General features: G+C 43.7%; 1 protein-coding gene across 1 annotated transcript in view; it reads right to left on the bottom strand.

Moving 5' to 3' along the window:
• The window catches only part of LOC131185245 (glucagon receptor-like), a 29,154-nt gene extending 11,534 nt beyond the window's left edge, over positions 1-17,620 (bottom strand). The window contains exons 1-5 of the mRNA XM_058157605.1: positions 17,395-17,620; positions 14,276-14,372; positions 9,735-9,842; positions 6,712-6,833; positions 1,847-1,953 (exon numbers count right to left, since the gene is read on the bottom strand). Coding sequence (XP_058013588.1) covers positions 1,847-1,953; positions 6,712-6,833; positions 9,735-9,842; positions 14,276-14,372; positions 17,395-17,472 — 512 coding nt within the window. The 5' untranslated portion in view covers positions 17,473-17,620. The remainder of the gene's footprint in view (positions 1-1,846; positions 1,954-6,711; positions 6,834-9,734; positions 9,843-14,275; positions 14,373-17,394) is intronic.
• Positions 17,621-21,252: the final 3,632 nt, after the last annotated feature.

Genomic DNA, 21,252 nt, shown 5'->3' with positions numbered 1-21,252 from the left:
CTGGCAGCTCTGCTCATGGGTGCACTGGGAACAGACTCCCCCTGTTCCACTGCCTTGCTGATATCTGACTCTGGAGGCTCCGGAGGCAGCACATAACTCCCAGATGGCCCTGGCCCCATTTCTGCCTGTGACGCAGAACCCTCGTCCGAGCCTTTCCCAGACTCCAGGACTGGACCATGTTCCTCCCCAGCCTCCTCACTGTCCAACTCTGCTGCCAACTCTGCAGGACGCCGGTGGACCACAACACTGGCTGGGGAATTCTGGGAGTTGAAGTCCACAAATCTTAAAGTTGCCAAGGTTGGACACTCCTGGTCTGGAAGAACCTTACATTTCGATGAAAGAGTCTCAAGAGAAACCCAAAGGATTGTCTCTGAAAAGATCAACCCGAGGACAATTCCGTCAACATCTAAATCAAGAGAAGAAACTCTTCCATTTTAGTTTGTGTAAATATGCAGCTCTAGTGCCGCATATTAAGGAGAATTCAGGTAAGCTGGAGCAGATACAGACAATGGCAACAAGAATGAAAGGAAGGTCAAAAAGTAAATGCTACAAAGAAAGGCAGAAAGAGATGGATATATTTAGCCCTGAGAAAAATGGCTAAAAGAAAATAGGCCAGCTAAATCTTTTTAATTCTTGAAAAGATATCACAAAGAGGAAGGTCAGGATTTGGTCTTCATTATTTCAGAGTGTAGGAGACTGAATAATGGATTTAAGATACAGAAAGGCAAACTCCAGTTTAATTTTAGGGAAAAGATTCCCAATCGTCAGTCCAATTTGTGAATGAAAAAATCCCTATATTAAGTACCGATAAAAGAGAATATTTGTAGCTCAGGATTGAACCTTGATGCTCTCTGAGCTTGGTGGTTTCTTGCAGACCTTTCATTACCAAACTAGGTAACGTCATCAATGCACAGTGAAGGAAAGACCCCACCAGGGATAAAATGCTCCCGGATCGGACCAGATCGCCCGATGCGGAAGCGATGGCGGCGGGTGATTTGGAGAACCTGTAGCAAAAATCCCTGCCCACCCCCTGCCCAGCTGAGCCACACGATCATCAGAGGCTTTTTTTCCCTTTCTTTTAAAAGCATTTTTTTCTTCGGCGAAAAATGCTTTTAAAAGTAAAAAAAAAGCCTCTGATGATCATGTGGCTCAGCTGGGATCGTCAGAACCCTTTAAAAGCATTTTTTTTACAACCCCTTCGGCCGAAGAGGTTGTAAAAAAAAAAGCTTTTAAAAGGTTCCTCTGGCGATCCCAGCTGAGTTGCCTGGTCGCCAGAACCCTTTAAAAGCATGTTTTCTACAACCTCTTCGGACGAAGAGGTTGTAGAAAAAATGTTTTTAAAAGGTTCTGTCGATCAGGCAACTCAGCTGGGATCGTTAGAACCCTTTAAAAACCTTTTTTTCCCTCTGGCGATCTCAGCTGAGTTGCCTGATCATCACAGGCTTTTAAAAGCATGTTTTCTGCAACTCGGCCAAAGAGGTTGTAGAAAAAAATGCTTTTAAAAATAATAATTTTTTTAAAAAGTTGGCCACGCCCACCCAGTCATATTGCTCCGCCCCCACACCAAGCCACACCCACAGAACCGGTAGTAACCAATTTTACATTTCACCCCTGGACCCCACTCTATATCAGTGTTTCACAACCTTGGCAAATTTTAAGATGTGTGGAGTTCAACTCCCAGGCATTTCCAGACAGCTCTATGCTGGCTAGGGAATTCCGGGCGTTGAAATCCACACATTTTCGAGTTGCTAAGGTTGAGACACGCTGCCCTATATTATTGTAGTCTCCACCTTTTCCAGATTTGGTGCTTGGAAGCTTCCTCAGCTATCATGGGAAGAAGCATTACCTGAAGACGGTCAGGATGAGTAGAGCCAAGGTCAGGGCCAGGAGCGACAGCGAGTAGCCCACTGTGTAGAGGACTTTGAAGCTGACCATCAGGCGATGAGTTGCTTCCTACAGAAGAAAGACGGGGGGGGGGGTCTATCAAGCAGGGGAAAAGGTGCCGTAGCCCACTGGTAGCGTTTTGGAGTGGAGGAGAGGTAGAACTGGATGATTAGCAGCATGGGTGTGGGAGAGTAAGAGGATCATTTTAGCGTAGAGCAATCAACTTACTCTTTTCACCACAAAATACAGCAAACCGGAGCACTCATTGTAGGGGGGAGAAAGATCTATGTCCTATGCATACTTTTAGCATTGCAAAATTGAAACTGCTAACTTGAAATCAAACACCATCCATTTTTCCTCAGTTATACATTGTGTTATCTAAAGCAGACTTCCTCCCTCTCTCCCTCCTTCTCTTTCTTTCTTCCTTACTTCCCTTTCTTTCTTCCTCCTTTCCTTCCTTCCCCTCCCTCCCTTCCTTCCCTCCCTCTCTCCTTTCTTTCTTTCCTTCTTTCTTTCTCTTTCTTTCCTTCCTTCCTTCATTCTCTACCTCCCTTTTCCTTTTTTCTTTCCTTCCTTCCTCCCTCTCTTTCTTTCTCTTTCGTTCTTTCATTCATTCATTCTCTACCTTCCTTTTCCTTCCTTCTTTCCATTCCTCTTTCTCCTCCTTCTCTGTTTTCCATTTTCCTTCCTTCCTTCCTTCCTTCCTTCCTTCCTTCCTTCCTTCCTTCCTTCCTTCCTTCCTTCCTTCCCCATCCAAGCCTACAGGTAATCCTTGAATTACAAGTATAGTCTACAAATTATCATGGAGCTGAAAACAGTGACTTATTATTATTATTATTATTTATTATATTTGTATACCGCCCATCTCCCGAAGGACTCAGGGCGGTTCACAGCCAATAAAACAACAGAAAAACATATAATACATATAAAACAGCAAAAAAGAATAGAAAATTCAATTCAATTGATGCCCTAAAACTTTTAAATACAAATTTAAAACCCCATTTAAAACCCCTGATTTAAAAACCCCAATTTAAAACTACGTTCAAGCTAGTCCTGCTCTTCGAAACAGCAACGTCTTCAGCTCGCGGCGGAAGGACCTGAGATCGGGGAGTTGACGAAGCCCCCGAGGGAGTTCGTTCCAGAGGGTAGGGGCCCCCACAGAGAAGGCCCTCCCCCTAGAGGTCGCCAGCCGACATTGTTTAGCTGACGGTATCCGGAGGAGGCCCTCTCTGTGAGAGTGCACTGGTCGGTGAGAGGCTAATGATGGCAGTAGGCGGTCCCGTAAATATCCCGGCCCTAAGCCATGGAGCGTTTTAAAGGTGATAACAAGTACCTTGAAGTGAACCCGGAAGACCACTGGGAGCCAGTGCAGATTACATAGGAGGGGTGTCACACGGGAGCCACAAGGTGCTCCCTCTATCATTATTATGACAAGTCTTTGCACTTATGACCATCGCAGTGTCTCAATGGTCACATGATACAAATATTTACAACGGCTGCAGCACCCAGGGTCACATTTACAACCATCTCAGGGTGCTCCCAAGAGTCTGACGAATCTCTCGCCCTTGTACGGAAGTGTCCCTCTCCAACATTCACCAAGCCTAACCCTGCAGCAAAAGTCATCTTTATGCAGATCAGACTATCCCGCGGAGCAAGAAACAAAAACTTTTCTCAAACCATGCTTCAAAGTCATCTTCAAGAGGGGTTGGGTAGGGGGGATACAATTTAATAAATTAGTTTAAGGATTTTTTTTAAAAAAAAAAGATTTTACAGCAGGGAAACGTACTTGGAATATGAATTCAAGTAAAAATAGGAAATGCTAAAAACCTGCATTCTGTCTTCCTTGCGCTTGCCGCACCCATCGACAAAACAACTTAAAAAATGAACTTTTGGCTGAAGAAGAGATCGCAGGTCGTTCTTTTAAGCTCAGAAATACTAGAACACAAGAAAGCAGATCATGTAACCATCCCAAGCCTTCAAGGGAAATCCAACAAAACCTCAAACAGGTGGGGATTCTTGATCTTCGGTTAGCCAAGATTGGACTAAGGTGGCCACTGTCCCCACAGATCAAGCAGGCTAATGGGATTGTAGCTTACGGATACAGTATCATACAACTGGATGGGACCTCAGAGGTCTTCTAGTCCAGCCCCGCTCAAGGCAAGAGATTTTTTATAGCATCCTGGTCAAACCGAGGTCCAATCTCTTCTTAAAATTGAGGACCTGTATACTGCACGAATCAAGAAGAGGGCCGTGAAAACATTTACAGATCCCTCACATCCAGGACATAAACTGTTTCAACTCCTACCCTCAAAACGACGCTATAGAGCACTGCACACCAGAACAACTAGACACAAGAACAGTTTTTTCCCGAAGGCCATCACTCTGCTAAACAAATAATTCCATCAACACTGTCAAACTATTTACTAAATCTACACTACTATTAATCTTCTCATCGTTCCCATCACCAATCTCTTTCCACTTATGACTGTATGACTGTAACTTTGTTTCTGGCAATCCTTATGATTTATATTGATATATTGACCATCATTTGTGTTGTAAATGTTGTGCCTTGATGAACGTATCTTTTCTTTTATGTACACTGAGAGCATATGCACCAAGACAAATTCCTTGTGTGTTCAATCACACTTGGCCAATAAAAAATTCTATTCTATTCTATTCTATTCTATTCTATTCTATTCTATTCTATTCTATTCTATTCTATTCTATTCTATTCTATTAAAAAGATAAGAGCACCCACAATTCTGGGAGGCAAACTATTCCATTGTTCTCCTTTGTTCCTGGTTGGATCTCTCTTTAATCATCTTTCACCCATTACTTCTTGTCCTGCCCTCAGGTGCTTTGGAGAATAAGCCAATCCCTTCTTCTCTGTAACCATCCCTCAATTACTGGAAGGAAAGTGATCATATTCTCCTCAATTTTGGAGTAGACATTCCCAGTACCTGCAACCATTCCTCATACAAAAGTCTGTAGAGATTCTCCATCATCTCAAGTCGTGGTTGTCCCAAAGGTGCTTTTTCAGGAGGCAACTGGACTTTCTGGTTTTTTTCTTTCTGAAGACGTTTTGCTTCTAATCCAAGAACCTTCTTCAGCTCTGACTGGATGATGGGGAATGGAAGGATTGATACTCCTTGCAGAGAGCTGGTCATTTGCATCCTTTTAGAGGGTCATTGAAGCACTTGGAGGTTTACTTGTGTCCTCAGGGTCATCTGAGTTGGTGCTCCTGGTTCCTGTAGTCTGCAATTTTTCCCCTCTGGAAATCCCTTCCTACTCCCACACCATTCCAAGGGTGTTCATCCCAAATTGTATAGCTAAAAGTCTGTAGAGATTCTCCGTCATCCAGATCACGGTTGTCCCAAAGGTGCTTTTTTCAGGAGGCAACTGGACTTCCTTGTTTTTTCTTCAAAGACGTTCCGCTTCTCCTCCAAGAAGCTTCCTTCCCTTCCTTCCTTCCAAGCTTCTTGGAGGAGAAGCGAAAGTCTTCAAAGAAAAAAAAAAAACAAGAACGTCCAGTTGTCTCCTGAAAAAGCACTTATGGGCCATTCACCATACAATTTAACTTCCAGACCCCTCATCATCTTTGTTGTTGCTCTGCACTCTTTCTAGGGACTCAACAAAATCCCAAAATTCTCAAAATCCCCAAATCTTCAACCAAAAACTGTCTACTATTGACCTCATCCCATTCCTAAGAGGTCTGTAAGGGGCATGCATAAGAGCACAAGCATGCCTACGGTTCCTGTCCTAATGTTTCCTTTCATTATATCTAATTAATTTAGTTATTACATACTCACACTTATATATATGCTTATATTTATATAGTTATTTCATGCTTACACTTATATATACTGTATGACAAAATAAATAAATAAAATAAAATAAATAAACATCTTTTTTGTATCGTGGTGACCAGAATTGGATGCAAGCGTGGCCTCAACTAACACATGGTAGTGTGTTTGGCATGGTACAATCATGTCTCGGGACTATTGAAACTATTCCTCTCTCAACATCTGAAGAGCATCCCTCTGTGCCTTCCTTGACCGGGATGCCTTATGCACGGTCATTCATGCTCTTGTCACTTCTCGTTTGGATTATTGTAATGCTCTCTACATGGGGCTGCCCTTGAAGTGCACCCAGAGGCTTCAGCTAGTTCAGAATGCAGCTGCGCGGGTAATAGAGGGAGCCTCACGTTGCTCCCATGTAACATCACTCCTGCGCAGCTTGCACTGGCTTCCTGTGGTCTTTCGGGTGCGCTTTAAGATTTTGGTTACCACCTTTAAAGTGCTCCATGGCTTAGGACCCGGGTACTTACGGGACCGCCTGCTGTTACCTTATGCCTCCCACCAACCCGTACGCTCACACAGAGAGGGCCTTCCCAGGGTGCCGTCCGCCAAACAATGTCGGCTGGCGGCCCCCAGGGGAAGGGTCTTCTCTGTTGGAGCACCTACCCTCTGGAATGAACTTCCCCCTGGTTTGCGTCAATTACCTGACCTTTGGACCTTTTGCCGTGATCTGAAAATGCATCTATTCATTCAAGCGGGACTGGCTTAAAAGTTTTATTTCATTTTAATTGGGGTTATTTATGAATTTTAGGGTTTTAAATTGATTGTTTTAAATTTTGGCCATTAATGTATATGCTTGTTTTTAAGTTTTTGTTTTAATGTGTATATTGTGTGGTTTTATCATTTGGCTGTACACCGCCCTGAGTCCTTCGGGAGAAGGGCGGTATAAAAATCTAATAAAATAAATAAATAAAATAAATAAATCATTATCCAGACATGCCACTCAGTTCAAAGTGGCTTTGTTTCTCACCTCTTTCGTGGTAGTTTCCATCTCTTCCATACACTGGACGTGGTCCCACCAGAACTCTGTGCCGTTCAGCAGCACCCAGTTCCCGTCAAGTCCACATTGGCGCCTCACTACCCCGTGTTTAACTGCAAGCACAAATAGCCAGAATCAGCAAGGACTCTACAGCTGTCTGTTTGATTTTCACCCCTTGTCCTATAGGAAGAAAAGAAGGAGTCAAGGACAGAGATGGTTAGGGGACTGGAGGCTAAAACATACAGTGAATGGTTGCAGGAACTGGGCCTGGCTAGTCTAGTGAAGAGAAGGACCAGGGGAGACAGGATAGCAGTCTTCCAATATTTGAGGGGCTGCCACAGAGAGGAGAGGGTCAAGCTATTTTCCAAGGCACCCAAAGGCCAGACAAGGAATAATGGATGGAAACTGATCAAGGAGAGATTCAACCTAGAAATAAGGAGAAATTTTCTGACAGTGAGAGCAATCAACCAATGGAACAGAAGTTGCCTTCAGACGTTGTGGGAGCTTCATCACTGGAGGCTTTCAAGAAGAGACTGGACTGCCATCTGTCAGAAATGGTGTAGGGTCTCCTGCTTGGGCGTGGGGGGGGGGAGGTTGGACTAGATGACCTACAAGGTCCCTTCCAACTCTGTTAATCTGTATCTGTATGTCAAGAGCTTTAGAACCTAAAGAGGCTCAGCCTCCTTCATACAACCTTTTTTATTTCTGAAGATCAACGTGGGACTAAAAAAGGACATGGTTAGAATCTTTAAGAGATCCAAACGGCTATACTTTGTGGCAGGGGTGAAATGCTCCCGGTTCGGACTGGATCGCACGATCCGGTAGCGATGGGGGGGGCGGGTAGTTCGGAGAACCGATAGCAAAAATCCCTCCCCCACCCCACTGCCCATGCCTTGCTGTTCCTCTTTTCTGTCCCTGAAGCTCTCAATGGTGATATAGCTGCAAACGGCCTTAAATGACTGCTGATCAGTGCTGTAGGCGGCTAGTAGACCGGTGCCTCTATTTTTAAAGAAGGTAGACCGGTGTGATCCCAAAAAAAGGCAATTAGTAGACCAGTGCCTCTATTTTTAAAGAAGGTAGACCGGTGTGATCCCAAAAAAAGGCAATTAGTAGACCGGTGCCTCTATTTTTAAAGAAGGTAGACCAGTGCGCTCCCAAGTTTTGTATACTTTATTATTTTTATTATTTATTATTATTGGCCATGCCCATTCAATCACCTGACCACCAAGCCACACCCACCGGGTCACCTGACCACCAAGCCACACCCACCAATTAAGCCACACCCACAGAACCGGTAGGGGAAATTTTTAGATTTCACCCCTGCTTTGTGGGTTGGTTGACAGATATACACAATAAGGTTTTCACACAACATAAAACGCTGTGTTCTGTTAAGTCTACAATCATCTGCTTTTCTTCTTACAGCCACCAGATGGAGCAGTTAACAAAGACTGCCTTACTGAGAAAGGGTGGAGGAATATCCATCATTCTTCTCTATGATATCTGGGGGATTCTGGGAGTTGATATCCAGTAGATTTTTTTTTAAAAAAAAATTATTTATTTATTTAGTTCAATTTGAGCGCTGCCCATCTCCAACCAACTTTATCAAAGGATACCAGGTGATGATGTCAAAGGGCCTCTGGTGGCTCAACGGACTAAGTCTGTCTGTTATTAACAGCAGCTGCTTGCAATTACTGCAGGTTCAAGTCCCACCAGGCCCAAGGTTGACTCAGCCTTCCATCCTTTATAAGGTAGGTAAAATGAGGACCCGGATTGTTGGGGGCAATAAGTTGACTTTGTATATAATATACAAATGGATGAAGACTATTGCTTAACACATTGTAAGCCACCCTGAGTCTTCGGAGAAGGGCGGGATATAAATTCAAATTAAAAAAAATAAAAAAATAAAATAAAATTGGCAGAAGATGGATGAGAACCGTTTGGCAGACTGTTCCCTGCTGCAGTTTAAGTATATCATTTGGTTAGATTTTCGCAGAGCAAAACAACGCAGAGCAGTTAGACAAAAAGTTAGATTGGATGAACGTTTTATAATACGGATGTTTCGAACTAATGCAGTGCTGAAATCTGAACCGGTTTACTACCAGTTTGGGTGGCTGCGCATGCGCTCTGCGCAGCAAATGCACGCTGTGCGCATGCAAGGTGTGCACACGCATACACGCAGTGCACGCCAAAAAGAGGCATGGAAAGGAAGGTAAGTAGAACAGCGCAGGCGCAGGGGGTGATCAGCTGTGGCGTGCGATTGTCAGAGCCTTTTTCTTTACCTTTTAAAGCACTTTTTTACAACCTATTCACCCAAATAGATAGTAAAAATGCTTTAAAAGGTTAAAAAAAAAAGGCTCTGACAATCACAGCTGACGCATGCGATCATTGGAGCCTTTTTTTAACCTTTTAAAAGCACTTTTTTACAACCTATTTGCCCAAATAGATAGTAAAAATGCTTTAAAAGGTAAAAAAAAAAGGCTCCAACGATCACAGCTGACGCACGCGATCATTGGAGCCTTTTTTAAAACCTTTTAAAAGCACTTTTTTACAACCTATTCAGCCAAATAGGTGTAAAAGAAATGGTTTTAAAAGGTTAAAAAAAAGGCTCTAACAATCGCGCAGCTCAGCTGTGATCATCAGAGCCTTTTTTTTTACCTTTTAAAAGCATTTTTTTACAACCTATTCCTACCATTCGGACGGGAAAAGCGAGCGAGCCAGAAAGAAGCGGCAAGCAGGCAAGTGGGTGATCGGGCGATTGGGTGGGCATCGGCTGGGGGGCCAGGGATGTTTGCTACCGGTTCTCCAAACCACCTGCTGCCATCACTACCGGATCAGCCGATCCGGTCGGAACCGGGAGCATTTCACCCCTGGACTAATGGATTTATAATTTAATTTTCACATTCTTGTTTTTTCATTGAAAAAGGAGGAGATGAAACAAACTAACTTCAGTGTATCTAGGAAGCAATGCTTTGCTGATACCTTTCCAAGCACTCCAAAATCCCAACCTTACTTACCTTTCTCGTACCAGGGTAGATAGAAAGGACAAGATACGTTGACAATCGCTCCTGGATTCCCATCTGGCCAGCATGCATACATATCAAATGTCCGATTGCAAAAGAGGCCTGCAAGGCACAGTAGGAATAGGTTGTAAGACTGGTTGGGTAGGTGTCAATGTTCCAGAAAACCCCTCCTGCTGTCATGTTCCACTCCTCCTCTGACAGCCGGGTCTGTAAAATCTGTATCAAGTGTGGCCACGAAGCCTCTGCAGCTTTGCCAAAGTCCTGTCAGAGTTCTCAGGGCAGGCAGGAATCCAAGGTGTGACTTCAGCAACCAGATTAGACTTTGCCTGACTCAAGGAATGCCAGAAAGCAGATCCTTTATATAGGCCATGGGGTGTGGCTCCATGACTCAGCACTTATCCAGGCCTGCCCCTCCCTTCCTTTTGCTGACGTCACCTCTCCATTCTCCGGAAGCGGGGATCTCTCCACCCTTCGTCTGCCTGCCCAGTTGCCAGCAATTCTAGCTCGTGACTGGCTTCATGCTCATCATGCTCACACGCTGTGGGGGGGGAGGTTTATTTGCTCAGTCTGTCCGGGCATGGTGCCAGGGCTGGGGGCTGGAGGCATGCCAGGCCCTTCGTCTGCACTATCAGTCTCTGGCTAAGATAGCAGGAGATGGGAGGGGCCCGGCTGCAGAGAGGGGGGCGGGCAAGGCACAACACCTGCAGAAAAGACTCCAAACCCAACATCTTTCAAAGTTCTTTCACTAGCATAGGTAAACTGGCACAGTTGGATGAAAACCAAAACTGGGGTTTCCGGTTCATCCCTCAGTAATACAAATCCCCAAATCTCCACCTTCATGACCCCTCTGCCGGTCACATTCTCCAATCCCCAACCATCCCATGTCGAAGCATCACTCCAGTCACTCCTTTCCCAGATGCGAACCCAGCCTAATCTTGACTGGCAGAAAAAATATGTTGTTATGTCTAATCATCTCTTGCACTACCACCCTCCTTCCCTCCTTTCCCACAGAGGAGAATTGTGGCAGCGTATGGAAGCCTTTGGCCTAGTACGGCTTCCAAAGCTGATAGGCGTCCCTCCTTGCAGAAGAGAACACAGCCTAAAAAACAAAATGACTATGATTTAACTGAGTATAGGGCTAGAATACCCACATGCATCTAGGTATTCACAGTCAACAGTATTGATACCATGAAACTCTCTACCTTTATTCATTCAACTATTCATTCTTTCCTGGCCTAAACTGTTGCATATACCATGAACAGCCTGAGCAACCGACTGAGACGTGCTGAATCATATAAAACAGAGACATCACTACCGTGTTTCCCTGAAAATAAGACCTAACCAGAAAAATAAGCCCTAACATGATTTTTCAGGATGCTCATAATATAAGACCTACCCCAGGGGTGAAATGTAAAATTTGTTACTACCGGTTCTGTAGGCGTGGCTTGGTGGGGGGAGTAATGTGACTGGGTGGGCGTGGCCAACTTTTTTTTTTAACTTTTAAAAGCATTTTTTCTACAAATGGCTGAAGAGGTAGAAAAAATGCTTTTAAAAGGCTCTGACGATCCCAGCTGAGCCGCGCAATCATCAGAGGCTTTTTTTTAACTTTTAAAAGCATTTTTTCAGCCGAAGAAAAAATGCTTTTAAAAGTAAAAAAAAAAAGCCCTCTGATTATCGTGCGGCTCAGCTGGGCATGGGGGAGGGTCAGGGATTTTTGCTACCAGTTCTCCGAACCACCTGCTGCCATTGCTACCGGATCAAGTGATCCGGTCCGAACCAGGAGCATTTCACCCCTGCCCTACCCCCAAAATAAGCCCCAGTTAAGCTCATCAGACAGACAGACACATTTAGTACCACATTTCCCTGAAAATAAGACCTAACCAGAAAATAAGCCCTAATGCATCTTTTGGAGCAAAAAATAATATAAGACCTGATCTTATTTTTGGGGAAACATGGGTAGAAGCCAAAATCACAAGACTAAATCTGGTTTACTTTAGCCATCTCACAGATGCAAATTTATTGCAGAAGTCAATGATGGTAGGAACAGTTAGTGGAACAAGAAGAAGGGGCAAGCAAAGAACATGTTGTCTTGATAATATCAAAACTGATACAAAGATGAAGATCCAACAACTAAACGAAGCTGTATTTGATAGGGTAGCATAGAGACCACTTGCCTATAAAGTCTCCAAGACATGACTGAATGGTTAAAACTATCATCCATCTATCTATCCGTCCATCCATCCATCTCTCTAGGTAGGTCTAGTCTAATGAAGAGAAGGACTAGGATTGATATGATAGCAATCTTCCAGTGCTTGAGGGGCTATCATAGAGAAGAGGTCAACCTATTCTCCAAAGCACCCGAGGGCAGGACAATGGGTGAAAGAGAGATCCAACCTAGAACTAAGGAGAAATTTCCTGATAGTGAGAACAATTAATCATTGCAATGGCTTGCCTCCCAGAGTTATGGGTGCTCCATCATTGGAGGTTTTTAAGGAGTGATTGGACAGCCATTTGTCTAAAATAAAGGGTCTCCTGCTTGGGCAGGGGGTTGAACTAGAAAGGGGTTGAACGGTTGCAGGAACTGGGTATGTCTAGTTTAATGAAAAGAAGGACCAGGGGAGACATGATAGCAGTCTTCCAATATCTCAGGGGTTGCCACAAAGAAGAGGGAGTCAAGCTATTCTCCAAAGCACCAGAAGGTAGGACAAGAAGCAACGGGTGAAAACTAATCAAGGAGAGAAGCAACCTAGAACTAAGGAGAAATTTCCTGACAGTGAGAACAATGAATCAGTGGAACAACTTGCCTCCAGAAGTTGTGAATGCTCCAACACTGGAAGTTTTTAAGAAGAGGTTGGACAACCATTTGTCGGATGTGGTGTAGGATTTCCTGCCTAAGCAGTTGGTTGGAGTAGAAGACCTCCAAGGCCCCTTTCAACTCTGTTTCTCTACTCTACTCTACTCTACTCTACTCTACTCTACTCTACTCTACTCTACTCTACTCTACTCTACTCTACTCCACTCCACTCCACTCCACTCCACTCCACTCCACTCCACTCCACTCCACTTCACCCCATTTCATTCACTTCCCTTCCACTCCACTCAATTCCACTCCATTTCATTCCGTTCCATTCCATTCCATTCCATTCTATTCCAAAAGCCAACATGGGTTTGTCAAAAACAGATCATGCCAGACTAATCTTATCGCATTCTTTGACAAAATGACAAAATTAGTAGACCAGAGGAATGCTGTCGATATAATTTACTTGGACTTCAGTAAAGCATTTGATAAAGTAGACCATAACCTACTACTAGATAAAGTAGAAAAATGTGGGTTAGACAGCACCACCACCAGATGGATTTGTAACTGGCTGACCAACCGCACTCAACGTGTAGTCCTCAACGGAACTACATCCACATGGAGGGAAGTATGCAGTGGAGTACCCCAAGGCTCTGTTTTAGGCCCAGTACTCTTCAACATCTTCATCAATGACTTGGACGAGGGGATAGATGGGGAACTCATCAAATTTGCAGATGACACCAAGCTGGCAGGAATAGCCAACACTCCAGAAGATAGGCTCAAGTTACAGAAAGATCTTGACAGACTTGAACATTGGGCGCTATCTAACAAAATGAAATTCAACAGTGAAAAAAGTAAGGTTCTACATTTAGGCCAAAAAAACAAAATGCACCAGTATCGTATATGTGGTACCTTGCTCAATAGTAGTACCTGTGAGAGGGATCTTGGAGTCCTAGTGGATAACCATCTAGATATGGGCCAGCAGTGTGCAGCAGCTGTTAAAAAAGCCAACACAGTTCTGGGCTGCATAAACAGAGGGATAGAATCAAGATCACGTGAAGTGTTAGTACCACTTTATAATGCCTTGGTAAGGCCACACTTGGAATATTGCATCCAGTTTTGGTCGCCACGATGTAAAAAAGATGTTGAGACTAGAAAGAGTGCAGAGAAGAGCAACAAAGATGATTAGGGGACTGGAGGATAAAACATATGAAGAACGGTTGCAGGAACTGGGTATGTCTAGTTTAACAAAAAGAAGGACTAGGGGAGACATGATAGCTGTGTTCCAATATCTCAGGGGCTGCCACAAAGAAGAGGGAGTCGGGCTGTTCTCCAAAGCACCTGAGGGTAGAACAAGAAGCAATGGGTGGAAACTGATCAAAGAAAGAAGCAACTTAGAACTAAGGCGAAATTTCCTGACAGTTAGAACAATTAATAAGTGGAACGACTTGCCTTCAGAAGTTGTGAATGCTCCAACACTGGAAATTTTTAAGAAAATGTTGGATAACCATCTGACTGAGATGGTGTAGGGTTCCTGCCTAGGCAGAGGGTTGGACTAGAAGGCCTCCAAGGTCCCTTCCAACTCTGATGTTATGTTATGTTATGTTATTCTGTTCTATTCTATTCTATTCTATTCTAAGGCCTTCAAGGTCCCTTCCAACTCTGTTATTCTGTAATTTTACTCCCAAGACACCATTGTTACTATGACCAACAATTCACCAAAGACATAGACTCTCACCTGAAGGGTAAGGATCATTTGCCATCTTCTTCATACATTCATCTTTATATCTCAACCACTGGTCAAATGTCTTCTCTAGAATCTTTGCGCTGCAGCTCTGCATAAAACGACACCTTTGTTAGACTTGTCAGAAGCACAATATTCAGAGCATACTACTCCTATCTAGATTTCACCCACTCCGCTTGCCTGGTGCTGTCTAAGTCCCTGTGGTGCTGATGTTCTGGAGCAACATTGTAAGATCTAGAAACTGACGTCTTTGCTCTAAAGCAGGGGTCTCCAACTTCGGCAACTTTAAGACTTGTGGACTTCAACTCCCAGAATTCCTGAGGGATTCTGGGAGTTGAAGTCCACAAGTCTTAAAGTTGCCAAGGTTGGAGACCCCTGCTCTAAAGCAAGGGTTGTCCAACCTTGGCAATGTTAATCCCCGTTGACTTCCAACTCCCAGAATTGTTACAGTGATTCTGTCTGCAGTCTTGGCAGGATTAGTTTGAGATGCATTCCTTGCCTCTCAAGGAGCTGCCTTTATTTATTTATTTATATTTTATTTATAATTTAATTTCTATATCGCCCTTCTCCCGAAGGACTCAGGGTGGTTTACAGCCATATTTAAAAACAACAGAAAATACAAAATATAAATAACAGATTTAAAATTTAAAACGAAATATTTAATAGGCCAATTCACTAAAACGGTCCTAGACCGATAAAACCCTTTAAAATTATAATAAATTAATTAAAATTAATCAAACTTAGGCTAGTCCCGCACAATTGAATAATAAAGCCTTCAATTCCCGCTTGAAGGTTCGGAGGTTGGGGAGTTGGCGTAACCCCGGAGGTAACTCGTTCCAAAGGGCTGGTACCGCCACAGAGAAGGCTGTCCCCCTGGGGGCCACCAACCGACATTTTTTGGATGATGGCACCCGGAGCAGTCCCACTCTGTGGGAGCGCACAGGTCGTTGGGAGGCTATCGGTGGCAGAAGACGGTCTTGTAAATAACCCGGTCCTAAGCCATGGAGCGCTTTGAAGGTGGTCACTAGCACCTTGAATTGCACCCGGAAGGCTACCAGCAACCAGTGCAGGCCGCGCAGGATAGGTGTTATATGGGAGCAACGTGGTGCTCCCTCTATTACCCGCGCAGCCTTCAGCTGCTCCTGTGAAGTATTTCCAGTTCCTATCATATGTAGATTATATACCTGTAATGATGGCTTATTGTGTGTCTTTCTTACGATTAAACTACTTGAAATAAGAATTCCCAATTAATCAAAATCCATTCAATGGCTGGCTTCCTCTGAATGAAGATATAATAGTGGCCAAAATTGGGGAAACCTTTTGGGAAAAGTGTATTTTTGAGGTTTGATGGCATTAATAATACCACTTTTTTTGGGGGGAGTTTCAAGATAATCCTATGCCACTGCTGGAATGGCCTGGGAATAGCCCAGACCATCACCCAATTGAACATCTATGGAGCCGACTAAAGAAACTTGTTAGTCAGAAGCGACCCAGCAATAAAACCCAGTTAATAGAAGCCATCCTTCAATCTTGGTTTCACATTATAACAGCTACAGAACTAAAAGACTTGGTTCACTCCATGGGAAGACGTTGTAAGGCCGTCATTCATGCTAAAGATTCCCCAACTAAGGATTAACTGACATGGGGATCATTTTTGTAGATCTCGTTTTTTTCTATGGTGATAATTTTTGTGTATCTCGTTTTTTCTATGTGTTCCACTTTTTTTCTTTATACTGTAACTGCTATTCTAATAGCAAATCCTTCGTCAAAGTTTAGCATTACCTTCTTGATTAAATTATCTTTCCATTGATATATATTTTTATGGTACTACTCCCCCCAAAAAAGCGGTGTCATTAGCTAGTTTTAGAAAATACAGTTTTCCCAAAAGGTTTCCACAGTTTTGGCCACTACTGTACTGTGTTCCTTTTATTCATGTCCACGATGTGCCTCCAGCCTGATTTCTGTACTGATAGATAAGACAGTCTGTCTTAGACAAGGGGAAGGAGGTGCCCACTCAACACTCAGATTTGACCATGTGTGAATGGAGACCCAACTTTTTTCTTCTTTTGAGAGAAGGACTAAAATCCTCAGCTGGGATTTAGAATCAAGGAGGAAGATCTCCACTGGCTTCTAAAATGGTTCCTATTAGCTGACTTATCTCCTCTCAATCTCTTTTGTTTCAATCCGTTGACTAAGATCCTAGCCCTGATGAAATCTAGACACTTGCTGTTTTCCATTAAAGACATATTATTGAGCAAGTTATTTTTCTTCAACGAAAAACAGTTCAGTTGGAAAAGTCATCCAAGAAAATCCTTCCAACCCACCAGGTACGCCTTCTGCCCAATAAAGGTAAAGGTAAAGGTTCCCCCGCACATACGTGCTAGTCGTTTCCAGCTCTAGGGGGCGGTGCTCATCTCCATTTCAAAGCTGAAGAGCCAGCGCTGTCCGAAGACGTCTCCGTGGTCATGTGGCTGGCATGACTCAATGCTGAAGGCCCACAGAACGCGGTTCCCTTCCCACCAAAGGTGGTCCCTATTTTTCTCCTTGCATTTTTTTACGTGCTTTCGAACTGCTAGGTTAGCAGAAGCTGGGACAAGTAACGGGAGCTCACCCCATTACGCAGCACTAGGGATTCGAACCGCTGAACTGCTGACCTTTCAATCGACAAGTTCAGTGTCTTAGCCACTGAACCACTGCATCCCCCCTTCTGCCCAATAGATACCAGAAAATTTCATTTTCCTCAGCTGAATTCTACCTCCTTTCACAATATATTTCAGGAGGTTTAAGAGCCCAGTCAATTGTAGGCAGGATATCCTGACGCAACCAGGAGAATTCTATAGGAAAAGAGCAGGCAGAGCTAGGAGGGCAGAGTTAAACTTGTCTTCAGTTTGGAGTCACTGCGTTGCGACAAAATATCCAAATCCAACCTTTCCTGAATTCTTTTGAGCCTTATCTGATGCCAATTTAGTGTTGAGCTTTAATTGGCCATATTCTTGTGCACAGGCTTGGATGAATCTATAGTGCAACCTAACCAATGGTTCTGATTCTTTGTACTTGACATATTCCCCGGGAATAAGGCAAATTCGTGCTATTTGCTGATCTGACTTTCTTACCTCCATAAAGACAGAGCTCATCAAGAGGAAACCAATCCGTTTTGCTATATGATGGCAGAAAAGCACATCCTTCATCATGAGCCACAGCTTCAGCGCATAAATCACTCACCCAACGATGCTCCTGAGCTCTCTCTAAAATAAAAATTTAAAAAAAAGTAGAAGAAAAACATTTTAAAAAGGCCACATTGGCTTTAAACAGTTTCAAATCTGACCCACTAGACTTGGAGTCTCCAACCTTGGCAGCTTTAAGACTTGTAGACTTCAACTAGTGGTGGGATTCAATTTTTTTTACTAACAGTTCTGTGGGTGTGGTTTGGTGGGCGTGGCAGGGGAAGGATACTGTAAAATCTCCATTCCCACCCCACTCCAGGGGAAGGGTACTGCAAAATCCCCATTTCCTCCCGATCAGTTGGGATTTGAGAGGCAGAGAATAGATGGGGGCAGGGCCAGTCAGAGGTGGTATTTACTGGTTCTCCGAACTACTTAAAGTTTCCGCTACCAGTTCTCCAGAACTGGTCAGAACCTGTTGAATACCACCTCTAGCTTCAACTCCCAGAATTCTCCAGCCAGCTTAATTCCCCCTAGAACAGGGGTCTGCAACCTTGGCAACTTTAAGGCTTGTGGACTTCAACTCCCAGAATTCCTCAGCCAGCTTAATTCCCCCTAGAACAGGGGTCTGCAACCTTGGCAACCTTAAGGCTTGTGGACTTCAACTCCCAGAATTCTCCAGCCAGCTTAATTCCCCCTAGAATTCTGAGAGTTGAAGTTCACAAGTCTTAAAGTTGCCAAGGTTGGAGACCACTGCCCTAGAAGAAACAATGGTGTCAACCCTAAAGCCATTTTTGGAGCATCTTCAGGGCTGCCATAGCAAGGCTAGTTGGAACTTTGGGAATAGAAGGGGGGAAATAGAGATAGCTGGGGACTTGTAGCCAAAATAAAATTCTTTCTCCTGGGAATCAAGGACGACCTCACCAGGTGCTGGGGAGGTGTGGACTGGAATCAACTGCGGTTGGGGCTGTGCCAGATTGGATCATATGATGGACATGTGGACTGGGGGAAAGAACTTTGACTTTTAATTTCAGTGGGGAAAAGCACAGGACCTTCAGAGTTGGGTTTTTCACCAGATGTACCCAATAAATCTGTACTTTGAGGAACACCTAAGCTTCAGAGGCTTGATTGCATTGGGTCTGTTACTTGGATCCCTGACACACAGCTTTGTCTTTAGGATGCAGGATTTCAAGACAATGCGGTTCAAAGCTCAACGCTCAGACCCAACAATTCTTGCTGTTGCTTCTAGCAGAGGCAGGTTTCAGCAGGTTCTGACCAGTTCTGGAGAAGCGGTAGCAGAAATTTTGAATAGTTCGGAGAACCACTAGTAAAAATTCTGACTGGCCCCACCCCCATCTATTCTCTGCCTCCCGAGTCCCAGCTGATTGGGAGGAAATGGGGATTTTTGCAGTATCCTTCCCCTGGAGTGGGGTGGGAATGGAGATTTTACAGTATCCTTCTCCTGGAGCAGGGTGGGAATGGAGATTTTACAGTATCCTTCCCCTGGAGTGGGGAGGGAATGGAGATTTTACAGTATCCTTCCCCTATAGTGAGGCGGGTATGGAGATTTTACAGTATCCTTCCCCTGCCACGCCCACCAAGCCATGCCACACCCACAGACCTGGTAGTAAAAATTTTTGAAACTCACCACCGCCATGTGCAAACTCTTGCTGGATGTGAGACTCGGTGCTCTGGACTCCATATTTCCAACTCGGCTGAGATCCCCTGTGAAAATCCCTTCAAGCTACAGAAACTTTCATCCCGGAGAGATGCTTAATTAATTACTGCAATACAGCGTAACACTGATCTGTCAAACATCGGAACTTGGCACACAAGGAAAAACTCAAATTGACATTTCAGGAGCTTTGCCGGTACAGTTCCAATGCAATTAGGGGTTATCCATCCATTTGAATAACCCTGAAATATTGTTACTTAGCTCTACCGAAGGAATAAAACAGAACCGTAACGTCAACTGTTTTGAAGTTCTTCAAATATCACTGCCCCTGAATTCAAGCGGGGGTCCCTAATACAGATGGAGTTTTATTTTTACATTCACATCCAACAGAGGATGTAGAGGATGTAGTGATGGTTAATGTACAGGGATATTGAAGATGTATAAATATAATTAATGTAGGGTCGAGTCTGCCCAGCTACCATTTTAGAATGGTGGGGAGGGAGAAAGGAGGAGAGAGTAGGAGGTAGGAAAGAGGAGAAGAGGGGTAGAAGAGGAAGGAAGAAGGGTAGAAGAGGGAGAAGGAAGGTGGAGGGTGGAGGGAGGAGAGGATGTAGATAAGAGAAGGGGAGGAAGGTCTGGAAAGTAGAAGAAGGTAGAAGAGGGAAGAGAGTTAAAAAGGGGGGGGTGTGACTGGGCAAGCCCGACTAATTGTATATGACTGTACATTGGATGAGTTGTTGGATATGAATGTAAAAATAAAACTTTTTTATAAAAAAAAAAAAAGAACCTGCTGGATTTCATCCCTGTTTCCTGCCTAGGCAGGGGGTTGGACTAGAAGACCTCCAAGGTCCCTTCCAACTCTGTTATTTTATTTTATTTCCTCAAAAGTTCAAAAAACAGTGAAACAAAAATCTGTAGATTTTAGGAGCAAATGCAGACAGACTAGATACTATATTATATTCATTTTGATTTAATTATGGAATTCTTCCAATTTATATAGCAACCCATCTCATGCACACACAAAAAAGGGGGGCTCTTACACCTTTATTACATCAATAGAGAGTTTGTACTTCAGATGGCGCAATAATCCTTGGGCTAGTTCATACACTGCAGCAAGAAATGTCTTATTTTATTGAATAAACTCAAATGCCAGTCCGCTAAACCAAAAATAAATCAAGCTAAATCATGATTCCGGGCCATCTGTGTTAATGGCAGCAGTACATCCCTGCAGGATTAATTCATTACTTTTTAATAAGCATGATTAATAGTTGCAGAATTGTCCTCCCCCAGCCATTCGGTGTCGCAAGTCACAAGCCTACCAGTTCCCTTTAACGGCTTAACCCATTAAGCTATAACATGGATCCTTTAAGTCTGATCTAACAAGTTATGGAAACCCACTCAGTTGAAAACCATAATGGTCTCCTCTGTTGAATGGTTGCGTCTAGCCACAATTGCATCATTTAACCATGGCTAAATAAAAAAAAAATGGCTTAGCAAATTGTGTGAATACAGACATGACCATAAACTTCCAAGCCAACATATGGCTCTTAGTGGGGCCTGATTAATCATTCTCCCTGTCAGAAATTTTACCCTTCCTTCTATTTCTACTCTTAGCAAGCTTCCACCCATTGCTTCTTATCCTACCCTCAGGTGCTTTGAAGAATAAGTCAACCCTTGTCTTATAAGAATAAGTCAACCCTTATAAGTAAACTCTTCTCTATGACAGCTAGAAGATAGCTATCATACCACCTAAACCTTCTCTGCCCTGGGATCTTCCTTTCTCTGCTGCCTTCAACTTCTTCTCTTGATGTTTGGGCCACCTTTGGACTTGGTTGGGTCAGGCTATAAACCTCTGGTGCTCCCTTGTATCCTCAAAGCAGGGCAGGTTCCAGGATGACCTGGATCTAATTTCTGAAGTACGCCGGACTCCCTCTTCCTGGTCAAACATGTTCCTACTTGCAGATAACATTAAAACCCTTTGTCAAACTATTCACTAAGTCTGCACTACTATTAATCTTCTCATCGTTCCCATCACTCATCTCCTCCCACTTATGACTGTAATTTTATTGCTTGTATCCTTACAATTTATATTGTTTTCTAGTATGATTTGATTGCTTATTTATACCCTATGACTA

The sequence above is a fragment of the Ahaetulla prasina genome, chromosome 14 (genome assembly GCF_028640845.1).
Source record: "Ahaetulla prasina isolate Xishuangbanna chromosome 14, ASM2864084v1, whole genome shotgun sequence".
In the NCBI taxonomy this organism is placed as follows: domain Eukaryota; kingdom Metazoa; phylum Chordata; class Lepidosauria; order Squamata; family Colubridae; genus Ahaetulla; species Ahaetulla prasina.
The sequence above is the reverse complement of the archived record's forward strand: the minus strand, read 5'-3'. Positions and strand labels throughout refer to the sequence as shown.